This window comes from Apostichopus japonicus, chromosome 23 (genome assembly GCF_037975245.1).
Source record: "Apostichopus japonicus isolate 1M-3 chromosome 23, ASM3797524v1, whole genome shotgun sequence".
NCBI lineage: Eukaryota > Metazoa > Echinodermata > Holothuroidea > Aspidochirotida > Stichopodidae > Apostichopus > Apostichopus japonicus.
Window position 1 is genome coordinate 10,139,022 of NC_092583.1, and position 26,737 is coordinate 10,165,758.

Consider the following 26,737-nt stretch of genomic DNA (forward strand, 5'->3'; position numbering starts at 1 on the left):
CCTTTAAAATAAACTGATTTTAAATCAGCTATATGAACCTGACAAACAATATTAAATGCTGATTGCAAAGATACATGATGAAGTATGGAGTCTTTAATTTTTCAACATTACAGTCGAACTGTTTGTAATTGACCTAAAGTACTACCGACAATTGTAAATTTCTCTAGAAGGGGTGTCATAGTATCGTTTACTCCATAGGTTTGGTCAAAGTTGTTGACTAAACTCCCCCAAAGTTATTTGAACACTTCGCGAAGCCGCACTACGGTAACACAGTTTCCGACGACATCAAAGCAAAGTTGCAGCATTCATATTTGGTGAAAATAACGACTAGGTAGTATTGATTTATAATATTTTGTAAATTGGAAAACTGTTAACCTTACCCTAATTCAGTGTCAAAGTCGAAGAAGGTGACTCTAAATCGTTGCCCGGGAGACGAATCCAAGATCCATGTGCAATCTTCAGAGTTATTGTAACCTCCAGTATTGTATCCAGGACTGGTGACCTCTTCCCTTTCTGTCATGGGAACCACGACGGTCTCACCACAGTCGGCAAGTGCTTCAAATTCATCCCCACCAATTGCAGAGTCTTTGATGGATTTTGGAGAAACAGCTTGAGATAAATGAAGAAAAAAAGAAGAAAAAAATAATAATTGATGGCAAATATATCAGCTAAGGAGTTAGTCTTTCTCAATATAAGATCGTAGGTGTACAAATATCTTTTGTGAATAGATCACATTTTAAATATATATTGTAAGCGGTATTTTTGTGGGAAAAACGAGTTGGAAATTTATCTGTCTCGTGTTTATTTCTTTTTCTTTGTCATTTCATTTTACTTGAAAAATACAGCTATAAGGTCTCAAAGCGCTTCACGGACGTCATATTACCTCTGGTCAATGATAACCTGTCCCAGAGACAATCCCTCCATTCGGCTGCAGTTATATACTGCCCCAAATGACAAGTTACCTCACGGGTACCCATTTAACCCCTGGACGGAGAGAGGTAATTGATGTAAAGCATCTTGCCCAAGGACATAACGTAATGAAGTAGGCAGGAATCGAACCAGCAGTCCTTGGATCATGATTCCGAAGCCTCAGCTAATTGTCCACCACACTCTCTTTGCAAACATGAACCCATTAATCCCCTGGACGGAGAGAGTCAATTGAGATAAAGCATCTTGCCCAAGGACACAACGTAATGGATCGAACCAGCAGTCCTTGGATCACAAATTCGAAGCCTCAGCCAATTGTCCACCACACTCTCTTTGCAAACATGTTGACAGTCTTGTAGTTACTGTCACGTACATAATAGTATGAAACTTTAAATCAAGTTTACACTAGATTTTAAGGCTCCCCTGGCCAGTGTTTAATCCCATTTCTCACACTCCATTATTTGTTTCAAACAGGATTCTAAAGTCAACCCTTCCAGAACGACAAGATTTTTTCATTATTCCAGGTGGTCTCTTCTCGATGACACCCATGTAAGCGGAGCTTTAATAGTTGGAAAGTTCTTATCTTCACTTGTGATTGGTTCTTTGGAGAAATTTAGTCATTAATATTGTAAAAGGTAGAGCCATCATAGTAGTACCCCTCAAGGTTTTGTTTTGTTTTGTTGCAGCCATCTCAGACTTTGGGAAGATCTGAGTTTGTACTCAAATCAATTTTATTTCGATAATTTTAAATCAACTTGAAATCAGAAGAGCATGAATCATCCCATAAATCAGCCCAATTACTCCTCTTTTGTTAAACTAGAGATAAAAGGAGTAATTTCTGGGCTTTGTGGCCAAACATTTTAAGAGACCCACAGGGCAAGGCCAAATATTATGTGCCCTCTCGCCGACACTAGCAGGAGTTCCATCCTAAAATACAACATGCAGTATAAAGTTAGGCTTTATTCCATTCCAACAATACAACAGGATATCAACATTATAGGCTACATCCCATCCAGTGATATTTATAATATAAAATTGGGCTATAACCCACATCTCGTAGTACAACAGTATAACATTAGACTACATCCCATCTTGTAATACAACAAGGTACCACTAGCCTATGTCCCATCCTGTAATACAATAGTATAAAATTTAGGCTACATCCCCTTCCCGTATTACAACAGTATCACATTAGGCTGTGTGATCTGATAGATGGTTATGTGACGTAAAATGATGAAACATCTCTTTAAGACGTTTCACACCTTTTTCTTTTTATTATTATTATTTATTTGTTTCATCAGATAGTATAACAAGGTGAACAAGACAATTATAACTGCAAATAAGTAAAAAATGTGAAAGGAAGTAAACTAAGAAACCCTTTTGGGCTTAACGGAATTGAGTACTCCCATCAAAGAAAATAGATAACCTTTACACCTATGAAAGAACTACCCCCCGGGCCCCCCCCCAAAAATAGATAACCTTAACACCTATAAAAGAACTACCCCCCAAAAAAATATAATAGATAACCTTAACATATAAGACCTATAACACTACCCTCCCCCGCCAGCCTCCACCACCACCACCTACTCCCACCTCTTACAACGGATAATCAATAAAGGCTTTCATAGTAATTTTTCAGTTGTCGCCTGAACGAAGCCACGGAAGTATAACATTTCAAGTTGATCGGAAGATTGTTCCACAAAGAAACAGAACGATATCGGAGGCATTTGCATGCTCTTTGAATTACGACAAAAAGAAGCACGTAAATGACCAGCTTGTCTTTTGTTACCAAATTTTGAAACAAGCTGCTGAAGATCATCGTACAGAACTACCTGAACATACACAACCCATTCTAATCGTCTTACCTGTGTAGTCCTGAGCAAAGAGGGAGAATCCTCTTCCACTTAGACCGCCATCTGTCCGGAAGGAGATCCAAATTGTTTCCGATGCCAGGTCAATACTTTCGTCGGTCATTTCTGTGTATTGCTTGACCAAGGAATCCCTGTTGACCGTAGCTCCTGTCCCGACCTCTAAGAAATCTCCGCCCCCGAGGTCAAAGTCCACATCGACAAAGTTGAGAGTCACCCCTCCAGTGCCACTCGAACGTACCACCCAGACGCAATCGAGGAAATCGGAGTACCCTTTGGAATACCCCTCGGACTGAATGGTCACGATCGAGTTAGCCTTGATGGTTACATCGGCATAACAGTTCTTGTCTTCTGGTAGCCCTGTAAAGAAGAAAAACAAAAACAATGTGAGAAACAAACCTGCCTCTCTGTGTATTACAAGTTACATCCAAAACAAACACTGTATACTAGTTATAGTAGCTTTATTCTCATCAGGAGAGGCAAGGAGAATAAACTCCCAAGATCGAGGGAGATCCACTATCCTGCATGGACCATCGCTGTCTGTGTATCTACCAGTTTCCCGCCGTATGCCCTCAGGAAATCACCCATCACTGACGGCGACGACTGCCATGTCCCCTAGACAGGTTACCCTAGGGTGCCCTCATGATCTCGATCATTAAATTTTTGATAATTGAGTAGATACCTGAGAATATGCTCAATCAAAAGTGCGGAAGAAAAAATCGTAGTTTTTTGTCATTTTCTGTATATTGGTGTTCTCTTTCTTAGGATAAAAAAAAAATAGAAAAGAAAAAGCCTCGGTGCCCATTCAAATTTGAAATTTGCCTTGATTAACCCTATTAGTACTGAAAAATTGCCATGGTGCCCCTGCAGACAGTAAAACTGATTTTGAATGCTGCTCTTGGCAATAAAGTCTTCTTATTTTGAAAAGGTCAGTTTCCATGTAAAGAGGTTCAAGGTACCATGTCAAATGTAGGACAATTGGGGGGGGGGGGGGGGGCTGCAGTGGACTGCGTAGGACAAAATCGTTTTTGGCACTGCTGGTCTTCTGAGATAATCTAATCTCTATTGTCTGATTTTGATTCAGCCTTACAGCTACTACAGCTTTTTCTCTTTTACAGATTCGTTTTATTACAAGGATACAACCTTACTGTGTGACTGACAGTAAGGCATAGCTCTAGAGCCTGTGTAGGAGAAATTGACCTAATGTTGTAATTAGGCCTAGCAGTGGCGTAGGAAGGTACTTTTGAGTGGGGGGGCTGAAGACTGATGGCCAGCCTGGGGGAGGGGTCTAAGGGGAGGGGGTGTCCCCCTCCCCTTTGGATTTTTTTGCATTTCCAGGTGGCCTCAGATGCAATTTGGTGCAATATAGCACACTTCAACACCTACTCCATTTTGTAAACTTAATTTTGTATTTTCACCTGGCCTTAGATGCAATTTGGTGCTCCAAATGAGATTTTTTTTTCTCATTTGGAAATGAAAAAGGGGTTTTCTGACTTGCGAACCGGGGGGCGGAATGATACTTCCGCCCCTCCACATTTTTCAGTGGGGGGGCTGGCGCCCCCCCAGCCCCCCCGGTTCCTACGCCCTTGAGGCCTAGGCTTAATCATTGCACTTAGAAAAGACAGACCAAGGGATGTTACCTTCGTCAATAGCTTCGTAAGCAATCTGGAATCCTTGACTTTGGACAGTGCCATCTGTTACAAACGACACTGAAACGATATTTCCATAACTCTGGTAAAGCCCTGGTGTAGTGATCGAGCCAGGAATAGTCTGCAACAACGATTGAGGAAAAGCATGTTAGACACAAGTTACCACGTAAAGTGATTTTTTTGGCGGCCCACGAGATGTCTCAAGAAAAAGAAAAATAATCAATCTATTTTACATAGAAAAACGAGCTAGCTGCTTAGAATTTATCGGCACTAATGATGCTGTCAGGTAGGCCTATTATCCCCATTAATTATCAACTGTACTGTATTGACATTATGTTTTTGTGAATACAGATTAAGGACACACACCTTGCTTGAAAGTCCTTGGAATCAACAGCAGGTTGTTGGTAAGGTGCGGCCCAGTCAATTTTTCACTCCTTATTTCTGGCCCATTCATTCAAAAAGGTTGCCCACACTTGCTCTAACCACTTAACCCTAGCCTTTGACTACTGCAATATCACAGTGACTTAATATGTGAGGTAAGTCATTGCTATTGAACCCTTTTACCTTGGCTGGACGATTGGATTGTTCTGGGCTCAGTTCCAAAATTTCTAGATAATCAGCGGAGTCGGTCAGCAACCAAGACAAAAATTCCAGTTGAAGACGGTAACCTTCTGGATACCGGAATACCCAGGTGCAGTCCAGACCGGATGGATAATTGTCGGGAAAGAATGGTGACTCAACCACACCATACATCTCTGTGACATTGGCAGGCTCTACACAACCAAGGCCTGAAAGAGGGTGGGGGGGGGGGAGAAAAGAAATAGGGATATAAATTGGTTTGCTGTTATTTGTGAGCTAGAAACACATGCCATACTGTAGCTTCATACACAGAGGACCATCAATATGTACAATAGGGTAATTGAGGTCAAATTACATCGTTAAGCTGAAAGGTTTATGACTGGAAGGATAGTACATTAATACGTGAAACTTGTAGGACAGACTTAATCATTTTTCGGTATTGGATTTAATAGCTCGCTAATTTAGTAGCAGCAACCAAAGTGCTTTTGCATGTCGATTTTGAACCGAGTCCCTTTATCCAATCATGTTTGAAAATATTCCATGCTTTGAGTCATGATGATGCAATGTAACAATTAAAGAAAATTCAAAACTCGGCTTTTAAAGGTCCACTTTTATCAAGAATATAATACAGGATTAAAAGAGTTAGATAGACAACAGGTCATCCAAATATTTTACAGTTTGGGTATTAAGAGCGATGCAAAAGTTATAGCCAGCCGGTGATACCAAACTGCCTTACTTAAAGGACCGGGCATTTTGTCGAGAGGTAAAACGTTTGAGGTACATTCCGTCGGGAAGTCTTACCGTCGAAGTCTAGGGTCTGTACATTGTCACCGCCGGCGTATTCCAAATCTCCGGACGTCGTCACCGCTGCCACGGCCAAGTTGTATCTCGTGGACGATCTGAGACCGCCGATCACGAATTCGCTGGTGGCGCCACCTACCACCTCTTCGACTTGGTATTCACCGACCGATGCAGTTGGACGGTAACGGATCTTGTACCCTGTCACTTCGCAGTCGTACGGCGACACCGTCCACGAAGCTCGGATATTCGTGCCGGAGACGGCGTCGAATGCCACGTCGCTTGGACTGACGTCTTCAAGTTCAAATCCTTTCGAGAGGGAAGAAATATGCCGGACGGATTGGTTAAGCTAAATTATAAAGGTGAGTATTTTAATCTTGTACATGGATTAGTTCACTATGTCAAGGGTAGGATTTTTTATATTTTTTAATTTTTAATTTTATATTTTTTTAATTTTTTTTTATTTATTTTTTTAAATTTTACTTTTAAATTTTTAATTTAATTTTTTTATTATTTATTTATTTATTATTTTATATTTTTATGATTTTTTTATTTTTGTGTCAAGAGTAGGATGAGGAGGCTGCATGGTACGAAATCTTTTTTTTGAAAATTGAAAAATTGGCATTAACAGCTAAGTTTCACACAATAAGCACTGCCAGTGCGTTGAGATAATCTCTATTCTCTATCATTTCTCTCTCCTCTATTCTGTTATGTTGATTCAGCTTTGCTGCGGGGATTTTTGAAGCTGCTGCAGCTTTACCTTTTTGACCTTAGGTAGTAGTCTCACTTACAGGGAAGCCCTACAACTTCATCCTAATAGTTGAAAGTATTCAGCCCTCTAAGTTGTGACAAGCACTCGTGAAATTTCCTATTTTCTAAAACTAATTGCCAAATATCACAGAGAGCTAGATTCGTTGACTTAAAGCATTACACTAGCTTCCAATTGAAACGCGTATACATTTCAAAGTCCTTATTTTCAATCCACAATTGTATTTCTAACAAGTTATCTCCAAATTACCTTTCCGAACTTCTATTAGTAAAACAATACAAGCGTGCCACCCGTCAGTCAAAATTCATTACCCTCCTAGTACCTAGAACCAATGGGGTTACCTATGCCAACCCTGCTTTTCCAGTTTCTGGTCCCAAATTGTGGAATTCCCTCCCGAACCATTTAAAATGTTTACCTATGAAATCACTTTTCAAATCTAAACTAAAAGCCTACCTCTATGCTAAACAATTTTTCAATTTGATTTGTAATTATTTTTCATTGTTGCATTATTGTTTTTGCTTTTCTTTCTATTCAAACTATATATGTACGGCGCATTTGACAACAATTTTGTTCATAATTAGTGCATTATAAATCTTAGTTATTATTATTAAGGAAAAATGCTTTTAAGATCGCAGATCAAAGATTCGTTTTGAAATGTCAAATAATATGCCCTTTTTTTTTTTTTTGGACTGCTCAAAAACTTGAAATCTTCATAGAAATATGCCCATAATGGAGAGAAATGAAAGCAGACCGTTCGCGACCAAAGAGCGGCATTTACTTTTTTAACCCGTAGCCACAAAGCGACTTCTGTAAAAAAAAAAAATAAAATAATAACAAATTCCATGTTACCTTTATCCATGACTTCACAAACATAAGGGAAGGCTGCTTCGCATTGCCAATCGTAGAAGAATCCCTCTTGCAGGTAACCGCAATCCTGCTTGCCATAGTCATCCGGTTCCCCGGGGAACCAGTCACTGTTATCTTTATCTGAGCAATCCACCCATCTCCAGGCACCTTCTTGCCCCTTGTCATAGAGTCCTAAATATACATTATATAAAGAGATAGGGAAAAAAACCCATGAAAACTTACAGAACGGATGAACCCAGTTCCATTAAAATGCATTATGAACATCAGCAAGGGTTTGAGTTTCCTTGTTCGGGACAAGTCCCGAGCAATCCACCCATCTCTAGGCACCTTCTTGCCCCTTGTCATAGAGTCCTAAATATACATTATATAAAGAGATAGGGAAAAAAAACCATGAAAATTTACAGAACGGATGAACCCAGTTCCATTAAAATGCATTATGAAATTCAGCGAGGGTTTGAGTTTCCTTGTCCGGGACAAGTCCCAGACAGAACCATGTAACTCACTTTAAACATGCCTTGAGAAATATGAAGACGCTTTTCAATTAACCCGTTGACCATTCGTAATATAAAATAACTTTGAAGTGGGGGAGGAGGGAGGGGGGAGGTGTAAAGGCCATGTTCAACTGGTAAAGGCCATTTTCAACACAAAAAGGCCATTTTCAACTCTTCTGAGCCAGGAAAGAGTGAGATTTGGACTAACCCATCCACCATTCGATGTCACCAGCAGCTCCGACGATGAAGTCGTACTCGTCGTCGTCATTGATCACCATCAATTCTCCTCCGGGAGATGACTGACAATCAGCGCGTGCATTGTCCCAGGACATTGCATCGAAACCTAACTTGTAACAGGTGTTCATGTAAAGTCTCGCATAATCTTGAGGACAGAGACCAGCTGTTAGGAGAGAGTCAGACAAACATACAATTATATTTAAAGCTTGTTCACATGAATGAATTCCTTTTAAAATGTGGATTGTTCCTTCTTATGAGGAAATGTTTTCTACATTTTTAAATCTATACCTGGAAACATTTTGTACGTGCCTGATCACCCCAGACACACTTTTGCTTGTAATAATAATAATCATAACAATAATAATAATACATAATTTTTATATAGCGCCAAACAAACTATGAAATAGTTCTCGTAGAGCTCAACACATTTAATAACGATTATAACATATATGCTTTGGTGAAGAGATACGTTTTGAGAGCTGATTTGAAACCGTTTACAGTACTGCAAATTTTTACATGTTCTGGGAAGTGAGTTCCACAGGCACGGTGCACTGGATGCGAACGTTCTCAAATCGTAAGTCTGTGTTTTTACTCTAGGGATGAGTAACATCAGTGATGAATTAGAGCGTACCTATGTACCTGGAAAAATTTGTTATGTGCCTAAACATTAGGGTATGAGCCTAATTAACAAGAGCCATTTTGTTTGTGCCTAATTACCTTGAAATATTTCTTATGTGCCTATCTACTTGGAAACAGTTTGTATGTGTCATAATCACCTGGAAAAATTTTGTACATGCCTAATTATCTGGGAACACTCTTCCTATTCCTAAAAATGTGGAACCATTACATTCCTTATAATGAAGAAGCATTTTCCCTGTTCCTTAGTCTATGGAAAACATTTCTGTAAGTAGACAATCTTCAGGAAATTGAAATTGTTTGTCCAGTTTTTGATATTCAAAAATTATTAAAATCAAGCTGAACGAGATAATTACAGGATTCGTTTGCTGTCCTGACGTGTACTTCAGGAAGAGTGAAAGGTTGGACGATGTTGCCGGACGCAGCGGCCATTCTCAGCTGGTATTCTGTGTCTGGTAACAGGTCCTTAAGTTCGTAGCTCGTAGTCTGAGCGCCATCGATCCTTTCCACTCTTGGGGAAGCTAGCGTAGTACCGTTCACCCACAGCCTGTATCCCGTGAGGTCGCAGTTGTTCTCAGAGATGTCCCAGGAGACATTCAGAGACGTGAGTGACACAGGGACCGATTGGATGTTGGACGGATTTGCATCGCTAGAATCAAACTCTGTCGCATAGATTAAAAATAAAATAAAAAATCAAGAGTGGAGGAATATCTTCTTGTAGCTTGTACTATAACTGACAAGCAGGCATACACAACAAACACAAACAAGGTCATTCTAGAAAGAAGGCAAAATAAAGCAAAAACGAAATACCCCAAAATAAGTTCGGACTAAATCATTATTTCAACAGATTACATGTGCAAGCAAAAAGCAGGAGATAATGGTCTCTAAAAATTCTGAGATATTAGAAGCATTCCTTCTAGACCCATGGTCCTTAACCATTCTTGTAATCATAGACCACTTTGAGAATGACAGAAAACCTCTGGTGTCCTCTAGAGATCCCCATAAAGAAACCCCCCCCCTCAAAAAAAAAAATTCCATAAGTTTGTTGCCTCTGTTCATCAATCTCCCTTTCCATGAACCAAATGTTCTGCTTCTGTTTTTGTTGAACTCTTTAATGTTATTGGAGAAAATAAAATTTTTATTTCCCTCTCAGGACCTCCTAATTTCCAAATTGAGTTCTTCTTTCATTTATCACTAATGCATAATTAACTAATAGTGCAACCAAAATGGGGAACTAATAATAATAATAATAATAGCAAACTTCTACCTGACCATATTTTCAATGTGTTTTTTTTTACATTTTTTGTTCTCAATTAATTAGTCACCTTTTTCGTTTATCTCGCAGATGTAGTTGACTGGACGTTCACATTTCCAGTCGTTCCACTTCCCGGCCACCATGTGGACGCAGTGCTGAACATCATCCAGGTTGTTGGGTTCCCCATCTCCCCAATTGGTGGCAGCCCAACCGTCAACATCGTCGCAGGTGACCCAACGGAAATAGTCCTCGATGGCCAGATCACTCATACCTTTAGAGAAAAAAAGCAATGAACAAGTGCACAATTATAGCAATAAAGGCCATCCAGGGATAAGTTCTCACTTCTCACAAAAAAAAAAAAAAAAAAAAAATTTAAAATTAAAGGGGATAATGAAAATACTGTGACGTTTAAAGTCACATTATTTTAGCACCTGACCTGCCATGATAGGTGAAAGGTCATATAAATAACTCACATCATCCTTAATTCTTAACAGGCTTCGATGGGGCAAGGTATATACCTACCCTAAGAGTGTCAAAGCTCGGGGATATTGGTTGAGAGTGTTGTTTGAAAAATGCTTAAGATTTCAAAATGTTCGTAATGACATTATTGCAGCGGAGCTATGTACAAGATGGCGTCTCTTCAAGAGTGTTAAATGGGATGGGGAAAGCGTACATTAAATATTCAACCAGGTTTAAGTTAGCTTACCGATCCACCAGTCTCCCCCGTTTGTTTCGTCGAGGACAAAGTCCAACTCCTCTTGACTATCTATCACTGCAAGGTCACCATGTTCAATTTCTTTACAGTTTTTCCTTGCGTCGAACCAGGAGGTGGTGTTGCGGACGAACCGGTAGCAACCGTTCTCGAAGCCTCTTTCGTAGAAAGGTGGACAGAGAGGAACTACAAAAGAAGCACACCCCCCACCCCAAAGAAATTAGCATAATCTTAAAATTCATGAATGTTTAGATATCTTGTTCATTTTAAAATTCTTATACCACAAATTTAAGTTATATCTGGCAAATACCCTCCTTGGCAGACTTCCAAATAAGAGGCACAGCTGGATACACACTTTTATGGAAAGGAGTTTGTTACATAATCAAAACATGAACAGTCCGGATACACAAAGGTCCCTTAGTTCAATGTCTCTCTGCTAGTTTTATTTGTTACATAGAGGGCGCAACCAATGCTAAAAGTCAATCTTGCTAGTCAGCCAAGGTGTCAGAGCCAGTTGAGACCCAGGGACAATTATCTCACACTTTTTGAAGTCTTCATTTTGCCTCGAAAATTTCATAACAATTTCCTTTATCTCATTCATCCCTAGGCCTCCAAGAGATATAGGCCCCTGACCCACGCCCCCCCCCCTCGTTAGGCCTCATTCGATTATTCTTAAGTAATTTTGGTTCTACTTGGTTATATTAGGCATCCACTCCTTGCTTGCCTTGACTTTGTTTAATTAGGAACAACCCGTATATTAAGGCTCATCAAAAAGGCAAAATTGTAAATTACGTTATGCAATAATCTTTGTTGGACAATAAACTAACATTTCCAATCGATAAGGCTAAAAGATGATCCATGCCGGTATCCTGCGGGACAGTCTGTCAAAACTCAGCTGTGAGCAACGAACATCATAATACGCTCACCATTTTTATAACAATGAGGACCATACCTTAGGAAACACCACTTTAAAAAACCGAACAGCAACGTTACGTAAATTATATAATCCATGGATTAACTATTAAAAAATAAAATTGATCTTCCATTTACCTGGCAGAGTGGTTATCTCAACAAATTCATCCTCGGCGCCAGGCAGACCTCCAAACGTGTACGATTCGGCACCGACTGTGATCGTAATTCTCGTCTGTCCGGGAAGCCCGTAGACGAACCCGTTGGTCGATTCCGCGCCAGGGACGAAGTTGGTCTGGTCCGTGATGACGTTGCTGACGTTGTAGGTCCCGATGATGTTGTATCCTATCACGTCACAGAGTCTATCCTGGACGGACCATCCAGCGAACGCGGTGTCGTAAGAGCGGGGCTGGGCGGCGATGTCCGTCGGCGACAGATCCCGGATGTCATCGGCTGCCGAGGAGATGCGTAGTGCATGAAGCAACATTTCGATATTTATAACGATTGACGCCCCATTTGATTACAAAAATGGAGATCATCACCTTCATCTTCGAAATATGAAGATGTCCCGTATCTGGCAAAAGGAACCTCAATGTGATTAATTGAGTCGTAAGTAAACAGTTCTCAGAGCTGCAGTGTGATCACAACGGGATGCTTTTATCGTTTGCAAAATATCAGAAACACTTGTAGGTTTTGGGAACAAGTTATGCCACGACTGCTCCAGGTTTTAGCGCATACCCACCGCAAGTAAATAATGCACAGTGTTGCTTTTTTGTAATACCTTTGCTACTGTCTACCTACAGAGCTACACTGAGCACTGCATGTGTATTGCTTTAAGCAACAAAAGATATGAATATTCATGATACAATACCGCAGATTGCCAATGATGTTATCCGTACATGCACAGACAAGAATTTTTTTAATACTCAAGAAGTGTAAATTGACAACATGTAGTCTTCAAATACTGTGTTAAAATTTACCCAATGAACTCTGGCAGGTTTTCCCCCTGATCCCTCGTCCCCCCCCCTCCCCACCACACACACACACACACAAGGCACAAGGTAATGACTCAACAAGCAGTGGTAAGTCACAGCACATACAAAGCACTGTTTAGAAACTTTATCATTTGTGTTATAGTTAGAGAACCAGACCAGATTCTAGCAACATTTAGCTCAAACTTTTATGCATATACTCCCTGCAGACATTTTGTGACACACCCAAGTAGCTAAGTCATTTGTTAAAAGTTTTTTTTGCTCTCTCTCTCTCTCTGTCAGCTGGGTTAATGACAGATGCCACGCTGCAGTTCAGAAAGAGAGGGATAAATTCTACAAAATTTATGTAAAAACTGCTGAATAGAGACTATCAATCCTCATATGACCTGCAGTAACAACATGAAAGCACTTCCAACAAATTGCCAGATATTTCGAAAACGACGACGACGACAAAACTTTGAACTGATGTCACGATTGCTTTTGTCATTTAACATGATAAGGAAACAAGTTGAAACTCACATCTGGGTCTGATTTCACAGACGTACATCCTCATCATTGAACAATCAACGTCCCTCCATTCTCCAGAGGCTCCATCCAACTCTACGCATCCCTTGGACAATCCGACCTCCCCAGTCGCAGGCGAGCCTTGCTCCCAGTTTTCGAAAGGGGGCCCTATACAGAACGTCGTCCACTGGAATTCATCGGGAGTCATTTCGTCTTGGAGATCTGTAAATAATGACAAGGATCGGCAAATATTGATACAAATTAAGAATGCATTACTGGTGTTAAGGGTTTTCCCAATGATTCGAGAAAAAAACAGAGGAAGGCTTTCATTATATGATCCGAACGCCGGAAGGTCTTTAAAAACTCCATATTGTTATAGATGAACAATGTTGTAAATTTGGCCACATAAAGTTGACAACAGAGAATTGCTTTCCAGATAAGATATTTTCCCATTGATACAAGAAAAAAACAGAGGAAGGCTTTTATAATATGATCCGAACGCCGGAAGGTCTTTAAAAACTCCATTTCAAAGATATTGTTATAGATGAACAATGTTGTACATTTGGCCATATAAAGTTGACAACAGAGAATTGCTTTCCAGATAAGATCCCAAAAGGTCTTCAAAAAAACCTGTTTCAGGTTTAATTGTATAGATTTACCCACTGGTTTTTAAGATGTAGAATAATACCCTAGATATGATCAGAACGTAATCACGAATTGGATCTACTGATACAATTTGACGCCAGTTTATCGTTGATAAATATCACACCGACCGGGTAAATCACATGCATCTTATATTAATTAATTAAAAATTCATTAATTCATTAATTAATTAGTTAATTATATTATTAATTAATTAAAACAAAACAGACAGGTGTGTCCGTACTTATCCAATAGCTATCCGAGTCTCCGAGTAGACCTCTCAAGAGCTCATTTTCATCTGCTGTTTCAATGTTGACCAAATCCGAGTCGATTTCGGACGCACAGTCCAGACGGGCGTTCTTCCAGCTCATGGGTGTCATTCCGAGCTTGTAGCACCCATCGTCGTAGCCGATGAAGTAACCATCGGGACAAACTGAACGGAAAACATAAAGAAACCATCGACAGACGAGTTCTTACTTTTACAGGAACGACGTTTTTTGGGGGCTTTACTCGACGATTCATCTTCTGCTCTTGACCTTACCAAGTTTTCATTTAAGAAAAAGATTAAAAAAATATCACTGAATTATTCCAATTATGTATGGTGGATTCCTTTGGGCTTGTCATAACAACAAACTAAACTAACAAATTCAAGGGGTCTGTATTTTGCTAGCATTGAGTAAACTTACCCGGTAATAGGTTTGTCCTCACAATGACAGATTTTGCGGTCCTGAAAGAGTAGTTGCCATAAGTATATGTGACCAGAGTCATTTCAAAGTTGTAGTAGGTCTCGGGTGATAAGCCACTAATCTCGAGAGAGTCACTGTTGGCTCCGGAAACCAGGACATACTCGTAGTCTGTCTCAGAGGTGTTGTATCGAATCTGTTTAGAAAGTGAAGTTAGTCAAGGACATTTGTTAACCCTCGATGCCAATCCATGAAGGTTTATTCCACCAAAAAATTTGGGTTATATTTTTCGGGCAAGTCGTTACAGCCCCCCAAGACAAATTGGGCTCCTACGCCTATGGGTCCTGTCCTGTGTAGGACATAATCTCTTTTGCTCACACAGTTCCAAACAATAGGTACTGAAGGTCTTCAGAGAGATAATGTTATAATTTGATATTGATGCAGCCTGGCTAAAGCTTTTCTCTGTTTTACACAGTGCCTTATGCATACAAGTAAAGAGGACCATTTCTCACCCTGTAGCCTTCGAGGTCACAGTTGACGGGAGACACGTCCCACGTCAGCGAAACGGACCTGGTACTCTCCGCGGTCCCTTCCAAGTTACGTGGATAAATATCCAAGTCATCTGGAGATTGAAGGAAAAATAACGCGTCAAGAAAATGAGGATTGTAAAGGTCTTTCAAATGCCTATGTGGTATTTATGTTGCCGGGTTTTAAAACCCATCGTCCGTTACTCAAGACAAGACTTGCAGATTGATATTATTTTTTTTTTTAAAAGAAATCGTATAGATTTATGCACCAAATGACCATTTTGGACAAGAAGCCAAATTTGACTTTTTTTTTCACATTTTGCTTTTTAATTTAAAGGCAATCCAAGTAACATAAAAGCATTTATTAAAATCAATACAAAAACCTTTTTTTTTTCTTTTTTTCTTTCTTTTTTTCAAGTATTCATGAGATGTTTCTCAGTCTGGTTGATAGAGAATTTTTCTACTTTCACTCAGTTGAACTGCAATTAATAACATTTAATCTGTTTGAAAGTCACAGTTACAAAATGGCCACTACTATTAATAGGTGGGGGGAGGGGGTATTTTCCTTTCAAACTTTGTTTTTGTTTCTTTTGAAAAATGAGAAAGAATTTTCAGAACATACTGAGTTAACTCACCTAGCTGAGTAATCTCGCAAACAAAGGGAAACATGATACTACACTCTGAGTCATCGAAATATTGGTTTACGGGGTCATAGTATGCGCAGTCCTTTTCTTCGTCTGCGGGAAACCCGAAAGGGCTGTTGAATTCGTTCCTTAAAAATGTCACAGACGAGGAACAATCTCCCCACTCGAAGGACCCTTCGACAGCAGCGTCATAGGCGCCTGAAGGGTGAAGGGTGACAACAACAAAAATGATTTCACATTTGAATATTATTTAATTCATAACTGCTACCCTACATTTAAAAAAAAATTGTAGGTAAACATGAAAAAAAAAAAAAATTGCAACAAAATATGGAGAAAAAAAAAAGGAGAAAGAATTGAACATAAATTGAAGCAAGTGAAACAGGGGTCAAAGGTTGGATGTACCTTGCTTTGTTTTAAAGATTCTATCCTCATATCTTACTGGGGGGTCATTGGACTTGAAGGGGAGTTGGGGAGGGATAGATTTCCAGGAGATTCATACCATTACTGTGCAATAACACTCTCTAATATCATAAAATGTCTTTGATGGTCATAATTTAATATCGAAGCATATCCAACAATTTCTTTGGGACTTAAACTAATGTGTTTACAATTATCAGTAAAAATGGTATTTCAAGATACAAGAAAAAATTATAGTTATGGACCATTGAATTGAAGGTCATTCCACTGAAACAGTCATATATCAAGATAAAGATTGTTTTATGGATATGGAAACCTAAAATCATCCATTTGAAGTCTCTAAGAATAAATTGGAAAACTCCTTCAACACGAGGAACGGTAAGTTTTCAACACGATAGGGGAACATAACACCGTCCATAAATGAGAGGCCAACTTACCGACCCAAAAGATATCATTGGACCCTGTCATATTCATTCTTTGCGACACATAGTCCAGCTCCGCTTGACTGGTGATGATGACTAAATCACCTTCGTCGTAGTTGTCGCATTCGTATCTAGCGCTCAGCCAGGATTTCGGCTCGGTCACAAATTTATAGCATGTCTCTCCGTCCAGTCCAAATTCCCAGCCATCGGGGCATTCATCTGAAAGAAATAATCATAAATTACGTCACGTTTTTTTCTTTAATTCTTGACACGTCACGACGATGGAAGTAGACAAGGTGAAAAGGAAAACGAACCATATTAACAGACAATAACTCTAATCCACGCTATAATATATCATAATATATAATGATATATAATAATGTGTAATAACTTATAATAATGAACATTAATGTACAATAATATAAAATAATATATAACAATATAATAATATATAATAATGTATGAAATATATGATAATATATAATAATATATCATAATATATCATAATAAACCAAGTTTCAAAGAGTCCGGTTGTAATTCACTACTAAAACTTAAAGAGAAAGTGAAAGTTCTCCACCCAATAATGTATAATACTGTATAATCATGTACAATAATGTATAATAATGTATAATCATGTACAATAATGTATAACAATATATAATAATAAATAATTATAAACAATAATGTATAACAATGTATAATAATATATAATTATATATATTTATATATAATAATGTATAATTATATCATAAATATATCATAAAATATAATAATATGTAATAATATATAATAATAAACCAAGTTTCAAAGCGTCTGGTTGTAATTGACTACTTAAACTTAGAGAGAAAGCGAAAGTGCATTTTTCACTCAAGTTCTCCACTCAAGATGCTAATACTTTGTTTTCTTCTTTTTTTTTTTTCTTTTTTGGTAAGAATGTCATAACAACAAAGATAATCTGAGACTTCAAGTCAAGGCCCAAGCAAATCAGTATATTAGCTAGGCTCATACAGTGGAAGCACAGGTCTCTCTACAGAGGAGAAGAGTGTCACGGTATCATACTCACAGACTTGTTCGTAAGTGATTTGGAATCCGCCACGACGGTTGCTTCCGTCGGATGTAAAACGAAGGTTCAGTCCGTTGTAGTTACTCGTGAGTTCCTGGCTGGTGTTACCGGTCATAACCTTTAAGAAAAATAGGAAGGAAAAGAAAGTATATATTATAAAAAAGTTTGTAGATTCTAAGCATCTTTAGTTTATCCATAAGTGTCAAAGAGATCAACCAGCCAATTACTAAACAGAGTTGTGACAGGAAAATTCTTGTTTATGTCTTGAAATAAGTTGACCGTTATAACTTTCAATCGATATTTTCAAAACATTCAAAACGCTTCTGAATTCTTCAGATGTGACTTTTACCGTAACCGATATAAATACACTAAAACTATGTGCTCATGCAAGAACAAAAGGTAAAGAATCGGTGGCATTACAGCTAGAGGAGGAGAAACATTACGATACTTTACCTACCAGACATTTACTCTCCGAGTTGCGTTTTAACAATCTCCACTATCATTTCTTTTTGACTAGAAACATTGCAGAGCTTCCTGGGCAGTTTGGTTCTCTCAACTTATTCCTAAAGCAGGATTTGCATTTAACAACTAAATCATGAAGTCATGAAGTATTTATAATCTGTATTCCAACTCGCACACTTCGTTCCTCCAACAAACTGTATCTGACTGTTCCTAAACCACACCTGAAGACCTATGGTTACAGAAGCTTTGAATACTCTGGCTCTTATCTATGGAAAAAGTTACCAGATCACATTCGAACATGCTCTAAACTTTCTACTTTCAAAAGTTTACTTAAGACCCATTTTTTCACTTGTTCTTTCGTAAATAAATTTGCTTTCTATGTAAAGCGCCTTGAGCAGTGACTTTTGTCTACTGATTTGGTGCTATATAAGTCTCATTTTATTATCAATAGCTTGTTTACTGCGTGCTTTTGATCTGAAAACAAAACAGGCTAACGTACAACATCGATGGACATCGCCAGGATGCATAATACCGGAAGTATATGCACCCAGTCATGTCATAGAGCTACTAGCATGAAGAAAGAATTTGCAAAAGGTTTTCTTTCCACAGGGATGAGACTGGGGTAAAAAAAAAATCACAGAACTTTGCAAAAATTGCGGTATAGGCTCCAGTTTGCATATGCTTCAGTGTGTTAGGATAATAGTTTTTGTCCCCGAGGTAGAAAAGAAATCACAGATATTCCGCGAAAAAGCTCATGCCTGTTTCCAGAATATCGCATAATATACGTGAATGGACTCTCACCAGGAAGTCAGAGATGCCGTCTGTGTCCGGCTCCACGCCGCCGACGTACAGCTTGTCGTGGCCGGCTTCGAGGTCAAACTGGTCAAAGGTCAGTCTGATGTTGAACCGTCCTTCTGTTTGGATGATCCAGAAACAGTCTGCTTCATTGGGATACATCTCTGGGTACCATGGCGACGTAATGACCCCTGCCTCATCGTGAAGGGTTACGACTCCGCAAGAAGTTTCTTTTGCCACGAAAAAAAAAGGGGAGGAGGAAAAAAAGAAATGATGGAATTGTAACGTAAATTAGATGCACCATATTATTGAAGAAAGTTATATATGAATATTTTATACTCACTTGAAGATATAAATAAAAGTGTATGTAAGCAAAAAAACTAAAAGAACAAGGAAGATATTAGTTAAGTTCGGAAACCATTTTGTTTATTTCCTACGCAAGTTTCAACTTTTTTTCATTATTCAAATAGTTATGTCCATCCATCAAAACCAATGTAAGTTGTGCACTTTGCCTAAAGGACGTCTTTCGACAGAGCTCGACTGTCTTTCAATTTTGGGGGGTTTTTGTTTTTGTCAGTAGTAAAGACTCTTGTGGGATGAAACTATATCATGGTTATGTTAGTATTTTATAATCAATACTTCTATATTACCAGTTTTGGAGCACAGAGAAAGATAGAATAAAAGTACCATTAAAATACAGTAGACATGTATGAAAGTTAATGCACTTGAATGATTTTTCTTATTCTTCCCCATAATACTGACTTTAGAAAGAACCTTCTTCCTTCAGGCAAAGTCATCGACAGCAGCTTGGTCACTCCAGCAGATAAATTATAAAGCACCCTAATCTAAGGAGATCAGCATCTCTTGTGTTAACAAAAGTCTATGGATAGGTGTCAGTGCATATTGTACCATGTGGAAGTAGTATCATACACAGTAGGATCATTGCTATAGTAACCAAGAGGCCTGTCTTTACAGATTTAGCCTAGCCATTTCCCTATCACAGGATATCATTATCTTAATAGGGAGATACACAAAAAGGATGGCAAATGAAAAAAAAAAAATTACATACCTATGTTTACAGTCATTTCGAAACCCTGGCCGTGGTTAGCATCATCGGATGTAAATGTCACCCACATGGAATCATAGTTAGCCAAGAAATCTTCAGCCATAGAACCAGAGTAAACTTTCTCTCTGGTGTGGAAATAGCCTGGTTTATCACCAGACCCGATCTCAACAAAATCGTAGTTGTCCTCTATAAGCACAAAAAAAAGGAAACTGGGGTTGCCACCTGTCCTTCCAATGATATCCAAAAAATGGTTTGCAAATTATATGTGTTCTCCGTTCCCACGGACCCTCTCCCACATGTTAGGAAATGAATACAATATGTATAAATATATATTATATAATAATGTAATATGACATTACATTTTCAGGAGCGCCGTATGGTGGTCACATGAAGAGCAGTACAACAACTTGTCATTGGTGCAGGCACATTTTTCAAGTTCCATGAGAAACTCCACAAAATTGAATCATCAAAATCATCAAAGAATATTTATATCCAGTTTCAGATTATTCATTAGACAGAAACACTTCCAGCTTCTCTATGTGGCTCTTCACAGTTGTAACTTAATTGTGTTAATTCCAACATGAACATCAGCCTCAAGCCAATTAGCATCTTTCAGAATCAATCTTACGGAGGAAAGCACCACACATCAAGAAAGTTTTACTCTCTCCCCACCCCCCTCACCCCCTCCCTCCCCCTGCCTCCTGCCACTAGATTCTAGCAACCTAGCAGCAAATTGCATCTGCACCAGTCAGTAGCAGAAATTAGGTTGTGCATCTCCTGGTTGCATTTTGTGACCGCAATGAAAAAGCTTCTGAGGCTTTCCCTACCGTCCCACCCTCCCCCTCCGCCTGCGCTCCTGTCCCACCCTCCCATCCCCCTTCACTCCCCATGATCTCTTTCCGGTGTTGACCTTTAATACAAACTGGATACACATTTAAGCTCCATGTCTTCCGGACAACTGGAAACTGACTTTAACATCATTGTTTTTCTTCTTCTTCTTCTTCTTCTTCTTCTTCTTTTTCTTCCCCACAAAAACAGCCAAGTCATTGCCTGTATACTTTTGACTGTGATAATACATCAGGAGTGTTAGCTCAGTGGTAAACGTTGGTGCCTTTCAATAATATGGTCCCCAGTTTGAGTCACTCCAAGATTATTAATGTATGTCGTCCAGTTACAGAGTTGTTGACGATTGACAATTCATAACCATGGACATTAAATATGAATGTAAGAGACTGACTTCGGTCAGCTTGCGGCTTTAATAAGCCAATGATGGCTTCTTCGCGAGTTCCTGCTTGCAGGAGGATCTAAAATACATACATACATACATACATCATAATATTAACTGATTCACATTTACCTGTGTCAAAGGTCTCTCCAAATCGGACACCGAGTCTGCTACCAGCTGGAGCCATAATGATCCATTGACAATATGTGTCAGCAGAGTAACCTTGACTACCGTAACCAGGACTGCTGATTGTGATGTTGGGTGTCTCGCTGTCCAGCATGATAGTCTGCAGGCATGATGGATCTTTATAAATAAGACAAAAAGATTCCAGAGAATATTAATGTAATAGATGGACAATGAAATTTTATTACTCTGCATATAATTACAACCTTCCATATTTGTAAACTTATTTGTAAGTTCTTCTTGATTTTGTGCTTAGAAGCGGTAACTTTGTTTACAGGATATAACTTCATAAACAGAGAGATATTTTCTTTTTGTTATTTGCATTTAAATGTTTACACTAGAAATATTCTTAACTTCCATCAAATGTGTACTTTTGCTGAGATGTTAGCTTAGAACTTTCTTTGAAAAATTTCAATTTTTGCAGAGTCAAATCATTGTGGTCCCAGGACACATGCAGAAATTGACACATCTCCCAATCTTTCATGGGAGAAGTTTAATAGCGCCCTCTATTATTTCTCCAGATGGAACATTGGTGACTGCAATTGTAATGAATCTGAACCTCTTTTTCCATTGCATGGGACCTACTGTTTTTCTTGTCACATCTTTTCCCTCAATTTTTCTTCCATTCTTTACCATTTCTTTCAGCTTTCTGATATATCATGTTTCGCTGTCACGAGACATGTCGATTCGTGGATCATCATGAGCTCCACATTTAAACAACCGATGCTACGGACAAAACCAAGTTACACTGACACACTATATGAGTATGCCTATCAGTGTTTAACAAACCAAATCCCCCCTTCCCCCACCCACCTCCCCCCACCCTCAAAAAGAAAACTGTAAATATCTGTCTTGGCAGTACCTGCTGCTTGCTCTATCTGAAGGCTGAACCCACGAGAGGTTATACTGTAATCGGTTTGGAACTTGATCCAGAGGGAGTCCGAGGGAACGATGAGTTGTGACGGGTAGGCCGAGCCGGAGTATAGCTGGTAGAGGGAATACCACACGGTGGAATCTGTCCCGATGCCGACCTCCAGGGTGTCGTGTCTGTGAGATGAAATGACGGGAAGAGATGCTGAACAGCTACGGCTAAGCAATATTTTGAGAGTCTCGATATGTTATAAATTTTCGGTAAACGATTTCTGTTGGCTTTGTTATATAAGTTTATGCCTAAAGCACAGGGTGAATAAATCTCCTTAGCATCCACTATCTCCAATGATTATATTAAGACTGACACAGAGTTAAAAAAATATATATATATATTTATAACAAAAATTATTTGATGCAGATTTTTTTCCAAATATGACATCATGGAAGCAGACGTACTTCAGTTTTCCTTCTTTAAGTTTTCCTTTATTTATAAAAATTGTTTATTTTCTTTAATTGGCACATGCTGAATCTAATTGATTGAATCTCTTCTTTTTTTGGGAGGGGGAGGGAAGAGGAAGAGGAGGAGGAGGAGGAGGAGGAGGAGGAGGAGGAGGAGGAGGAGGAGGAGGAGGAGGAGGAGGAGGAGGAGGAGGAGGGAAGGGAGGTTCTTCTTTATTTATTAATATGCTCATTTTCTGTAATGGAGATGGGTTTTGCAAATGCTGAATCTAAATGTGTTGAACCTACTGACATGACCTAATGATGGTATTGATTTCAGTCTCAATACTGTAAACCTTCTATCTTGAAAATATGCAAAGAGACACAAAGACAACATAAGTAGCTTCTTATCCTCACGGCGCTATGACATCACAGATTTACAAAATGGCAGCTCCCAATGACACAATTTTTAGACTAGGATATCTCCCAAATGGAACACAAATGTTTCTTAAAGGGAGTGAAGACTTGCGCACAAAGAAACGTCTGATGCTGGTAATCTGACCTAGTTTCTAATGAGGTGTAACAGAAGTGTTAGACACCACCATCGATCCCAGAAAATACACACACAGCTTGCTACCGTCGGTAATTAGACACTAGTGTACAGTCACTACATGCAGCTATGGTCAATACCCGCAACACAGTGTACATAGCAGCGGTGGACATATCAGGGTCCAGATAAAAGGTAACAAGGTATCACATATCATTACTGTCTGCATTTTGTAGCGACAAGAAAAAAAACTTCACTTGCAAGCAATGGAAAGTTAACTTTCTACAGAGGGCGGTCTTTAATGCGATTAAGTGTTTGTGGGGGAGCTGTTGACATAAAAATCTGTGTCCTATCTGCCAATGATGACGGTTGGGTTAGCGTCTGCTTTGGGTACTCACATATCTTCTGTTTCAAAATCCCAGAATCTGAGCTTTAGTCTTTCTCCTCTGTCCTTGTTGGTTATCTGCCAGTTACAGATTGTATTGTTGTTGTATCCAGGGTATTCTGGATCGGAAATGTTCACAGGGTCTGAAGAAACAAACAGAATGATTTAGATGGGTCATTCGTCAGAAGGACACTGAGATGACTGCAGCATCCTGCAGCTAGGCTGCAAGTCTGCTCAGAGATGATCTCTATTCTTCGACCATTGAATTTAGTCTTGCTGCAGGGACACTGCAGGGACACTGAGATGACTGCAGCATCCTGCAGCTAGGCTGCAAGTCTGTGCAGAGATGATCTTTATTCTTTGACTATTGAATTCAGTCTTGCTGCAGGGACACTGCAGGGACACTGAGATGACTGCAGCATCCTGCAGCTAGGCTGCAAGTCTGCTCAGAGATAATCTCTATTCTTTGACCATTGAATTCAGTCTTGCTGCAGGGACACTGCAGGGACACTGAGATGACTGCAGCATCCTGCAGCTAGGCTGCAAGTCTGCTCAGAGATGATCTCTATTCTTTGACTATTGAATTCAGTCTTGCAGCAGGGACACTGCAGGGACACTGAGATGACTGCAGCATCCTGCAGCTAGGCTGCAAGTCTGCTCAGAGATGATCTCTATTCTTCGACCATTGAATTCAGTCTTGCTGCAGGGACACTGCAGGGACACTGAGATGACTGCAGCATCCTGCAGCTAGGCTGCAAGTGTGTGCAGAGATGATCTCTATTCTTTGACTATTGAATTCAGTCTTGCTGCAAGAAATTTAATAGCTATCGTAGCTTTACGTTTTGACATGGTGCTTTTAATATGCACTCTGATTGTGGATGTTTGAAATCAAATTAAAAGTGAGCCTAACCAGAATCTCTCTTTTTTTTCTACTTTGCAATTTTAGAAGATGTTTATTACTGGTTCCAATATTGTTCGATATGAAACAAAACAAAAAAAGTTGTGAGTATCCTATATCCTTTCAGTTACATCAAACAATCGGTTGATAAATAAAAAAAGAACACACATATTTGCGATATCATTGCGATGATGATTTGGTTCATTGGTTTAGAATGTTAGCAGTTCTAGCAACCCAGCAATTTCAAATACATGCAACTTACACCAAAGGCACAGGAACAAAACATGTGACTAATGTACATTTAGGTACCGTGTCTTAAATTTGGATGCTAGGGGGCTGCAGCCTCACTGCAGCCAGGTTGTGTGGGACTAAATCATTTTGTGCTCCACCACACTGCAGAGATAATCCCTATTGTTTGGTAACAAATCAGATCTGGATGTTGCAGCTGCTGCAGCCTTCCTTTTCAACATGGTCCTCATCACCCATTTCCTTTCTCCTTCCCACCTTTCCCCACCCCCCCCCTCGAACCTCCATCCTTCTCATTTTTCTATTGTTACAAATGGCACTCTTGATAAACACACACACACAGACATACATATGACAGACATGAATCAGCTCCATTTGCATCATACATTTATAACACTTACTCTTCACTACAAGATTAGTTCCACAAAGTTCAATGGGATCCTCATCACCCATTTCCCACACCCCCCCCCCTTCCACAAAGTTCAATGGGATCCTCATAACCCATTTCCCGCACCCCCCCTCGACCCTCCATCCTTCTCAGTTTTCTATTGTTACAAATGGCACTCTTGATAAACACACACACACATACATATGACAGATATGAATCAGCTCTATTTGCGTAATACATTTATAATACTTACTCTTCACTACAAGATTAGTTCCACAAAGTTCAATGGGATCTGTACCAAAGTCTGGAGGGGCAGCTTTGTTATCTGCCAGAGAAACCAAAAAAACAATAAAAAAATGTTCAACTATAAAAGTTTCTCAACAATGACTTCTTGTCTTGACTTGACAACACTTCTTCGGGATTTTTGAGTTCTAAAACTTTGTCGTTGAATGCAAAAGGCCAACGACAGACTCTGTGACGGCAGAGGAATTTAAAAACAAAAGAAGAAGAGTTTTCGAGTCTGACTCGATCATTTTTAGTCGTGCTTGACTGGTGAAGCTTATGACTTACATTATTATTGGATATTAATGATCAATAAGCAATAATCAATAGCATCAAACAGTATATGAAAAGTCACCCCAAGAAGCTGCTTTAAAAGCATGAATAAAGTCATATATTACAAAGAAAAAAGAATAAAATATATCACTTCCTTGAATCAAGATCTTTGAGTTTGAGTACAACAGCATGAGCATTGGGTGATGAGTAAGTTAAGAACAACAGCATGAGTACCAGTAGTACATGTACAGGCTGATCTAAGCCTAAGGATGAGTACTAAATCTTGTTCTAGCATCTTTAATATTTTGAAAAAAACGACTAAACAATCCATCCGGGTAAATAAAATGCATATATTTCTTGTGATAAATGCTTTCTGTTGGCAAACTACAAATTCCATTGGCATGTTGCCAGTTTGAGTACTAGCTCGAATATTGTAGGCCGGAATCAGTCAAGCTTTCGTTAGGGCGAATTAATTAACCACTTATTGACTAGTGAAACTTACCTTCGGCGTCTATTGGGTCAAACCAGAGGTTGAACCCTCTTGCTGTCTCATTGTAATCAGTTTTAAACCAGACCCAAGCGGTGCTTTCGCCCACAGTCACCACGCCCGGATCTTTCGTCGGGTTTTCTTGGAACGTAAAGAGAACATTTTCTCCGAAGTCGCTCCCAGAGCCGATCATCATCATGTCGTAAACTTCCTCCAAGTTCAAATCGAAGACATGAATATTCATCATTGCCGTTGCCGAGGTGACGGTAAACATGTACAGGGAATTGTCGTGATAGTTCTGGGGGTGGTTCATTGACGAGAGCTTGAAGCCGATGGGTTTGTCAAAAGTGTAGTCGGCAACGGGCCCTTTAGCCTGTGGAACAACTAAGGAAGAAGAAGAAGAAAGACATACAAAAAATTCAAAAACTAATTATGTAACCAGGCCTCTTTTTAGGTGTTCATATTCCTGTATGTTTAGTATTAAAATGAGAGTTCAGTATTCTTTATCTAATATTTACCAAGGCTCCTATTTCATACTGGACTCCAGTGCTGTGCCTCCTGCCGTCCCCTACCCTCCCCCAGAAACCTCATTTGTAAGAAA

The 26,737-nt window shown here is 39.3% G+C and overlaps 1 protein-coding gene across 3 annotated transcripts in view; it reads right to left on the reverse strand.

The window, feature by feature from the left end:
- Nucleotides 1-26,737, reverse strand: part of LOC139964572 (uncharacterized) — a 91,867-nt gene that overhangs the window by 56,537 nt on the left and 8,593 nt on the right. For all 3 annotated transcript variants that reach the window (XM_071966259.1, XM_071966260.1, XM_071966261.1), the window contains exons 5-29: nt 26,152-26,520; nt 25,348-25,419; nt 23,576-23,705; nt 22,185-22,369; nt 21,272-21,442; nt 19,918-20,100; nt 18,855-19,078; nt 17,592-17,709; nt 16,544-16,747; nt 15,681-15,887; nt 15,031-15,140; nt 14,522-14,714; nt 14,080-14,268; nt 13,209-13,415; nt 11,839-12,150; nt 10,783-10,974; nt 10,147-10,347; nt 9,178-9,483; nt 8,157-8,348; nt 7,440-7,628; nt 5,825-6,130; nt 5,009-5,232; nt 4,436-4,565; nt 2,793-3,155; nt 381-609 (exon numbers count right to left, since the gene is read on the reverse strand). In XM_071966259.1, coding sequence (XP_071822360.1) covers nt 381-609; nt 2,793-3,155; nt 4,436-4,565; nt 5,009-5,232; nt 5,825-6,130; nt 7,440-7,628; nt 8,157-8,348; nt 9,178-9,483; nt 10,147-10,347; nt 10,783-10,974; nt 11,839-12,150; nt 13,209-13,415; nt 14,080-14,268; nt 14,522-14,714; nt 15,031-15,140; nt 15,681-15,887; nt 16,544-16,747; nt 17,592-17,709; nt 18,855-19,078; nt 19,918-20,100; nt 21,272-21,442; nt 22,185-22,369; nt 23,576-23,705; nt 25,348-25,419; nt 26,152-26,520 — 5,206 coding nt within the window. The remainder of the gene's footprint in view (nt 1-380; nt 610-2,792; nt 3,156-4,435; nt 4,566-5,008; nt 5,233-5,824; nt 6,131-7,439; nt 7,629-8,156; nt 8,349-9,177; nt 9,484-10,146; nt 10,348-10,782; nt 10,975-11,838; nt 12,151-13,208; nt 13,416-14,079; nt 14,269-14,521; nt 14,715-15,030; nt 15,141-15,680; nt 15,888-16,543; nt 16,748-17,591; nt 17,710-18,854; nt 19,079-19,917; nt 20,101-21,271; nt 21,443-22,184; nt 22,370-23,575; nt 23,706-25,347; nt 25,420-26,151; nt 26,521-26,737) is intronic.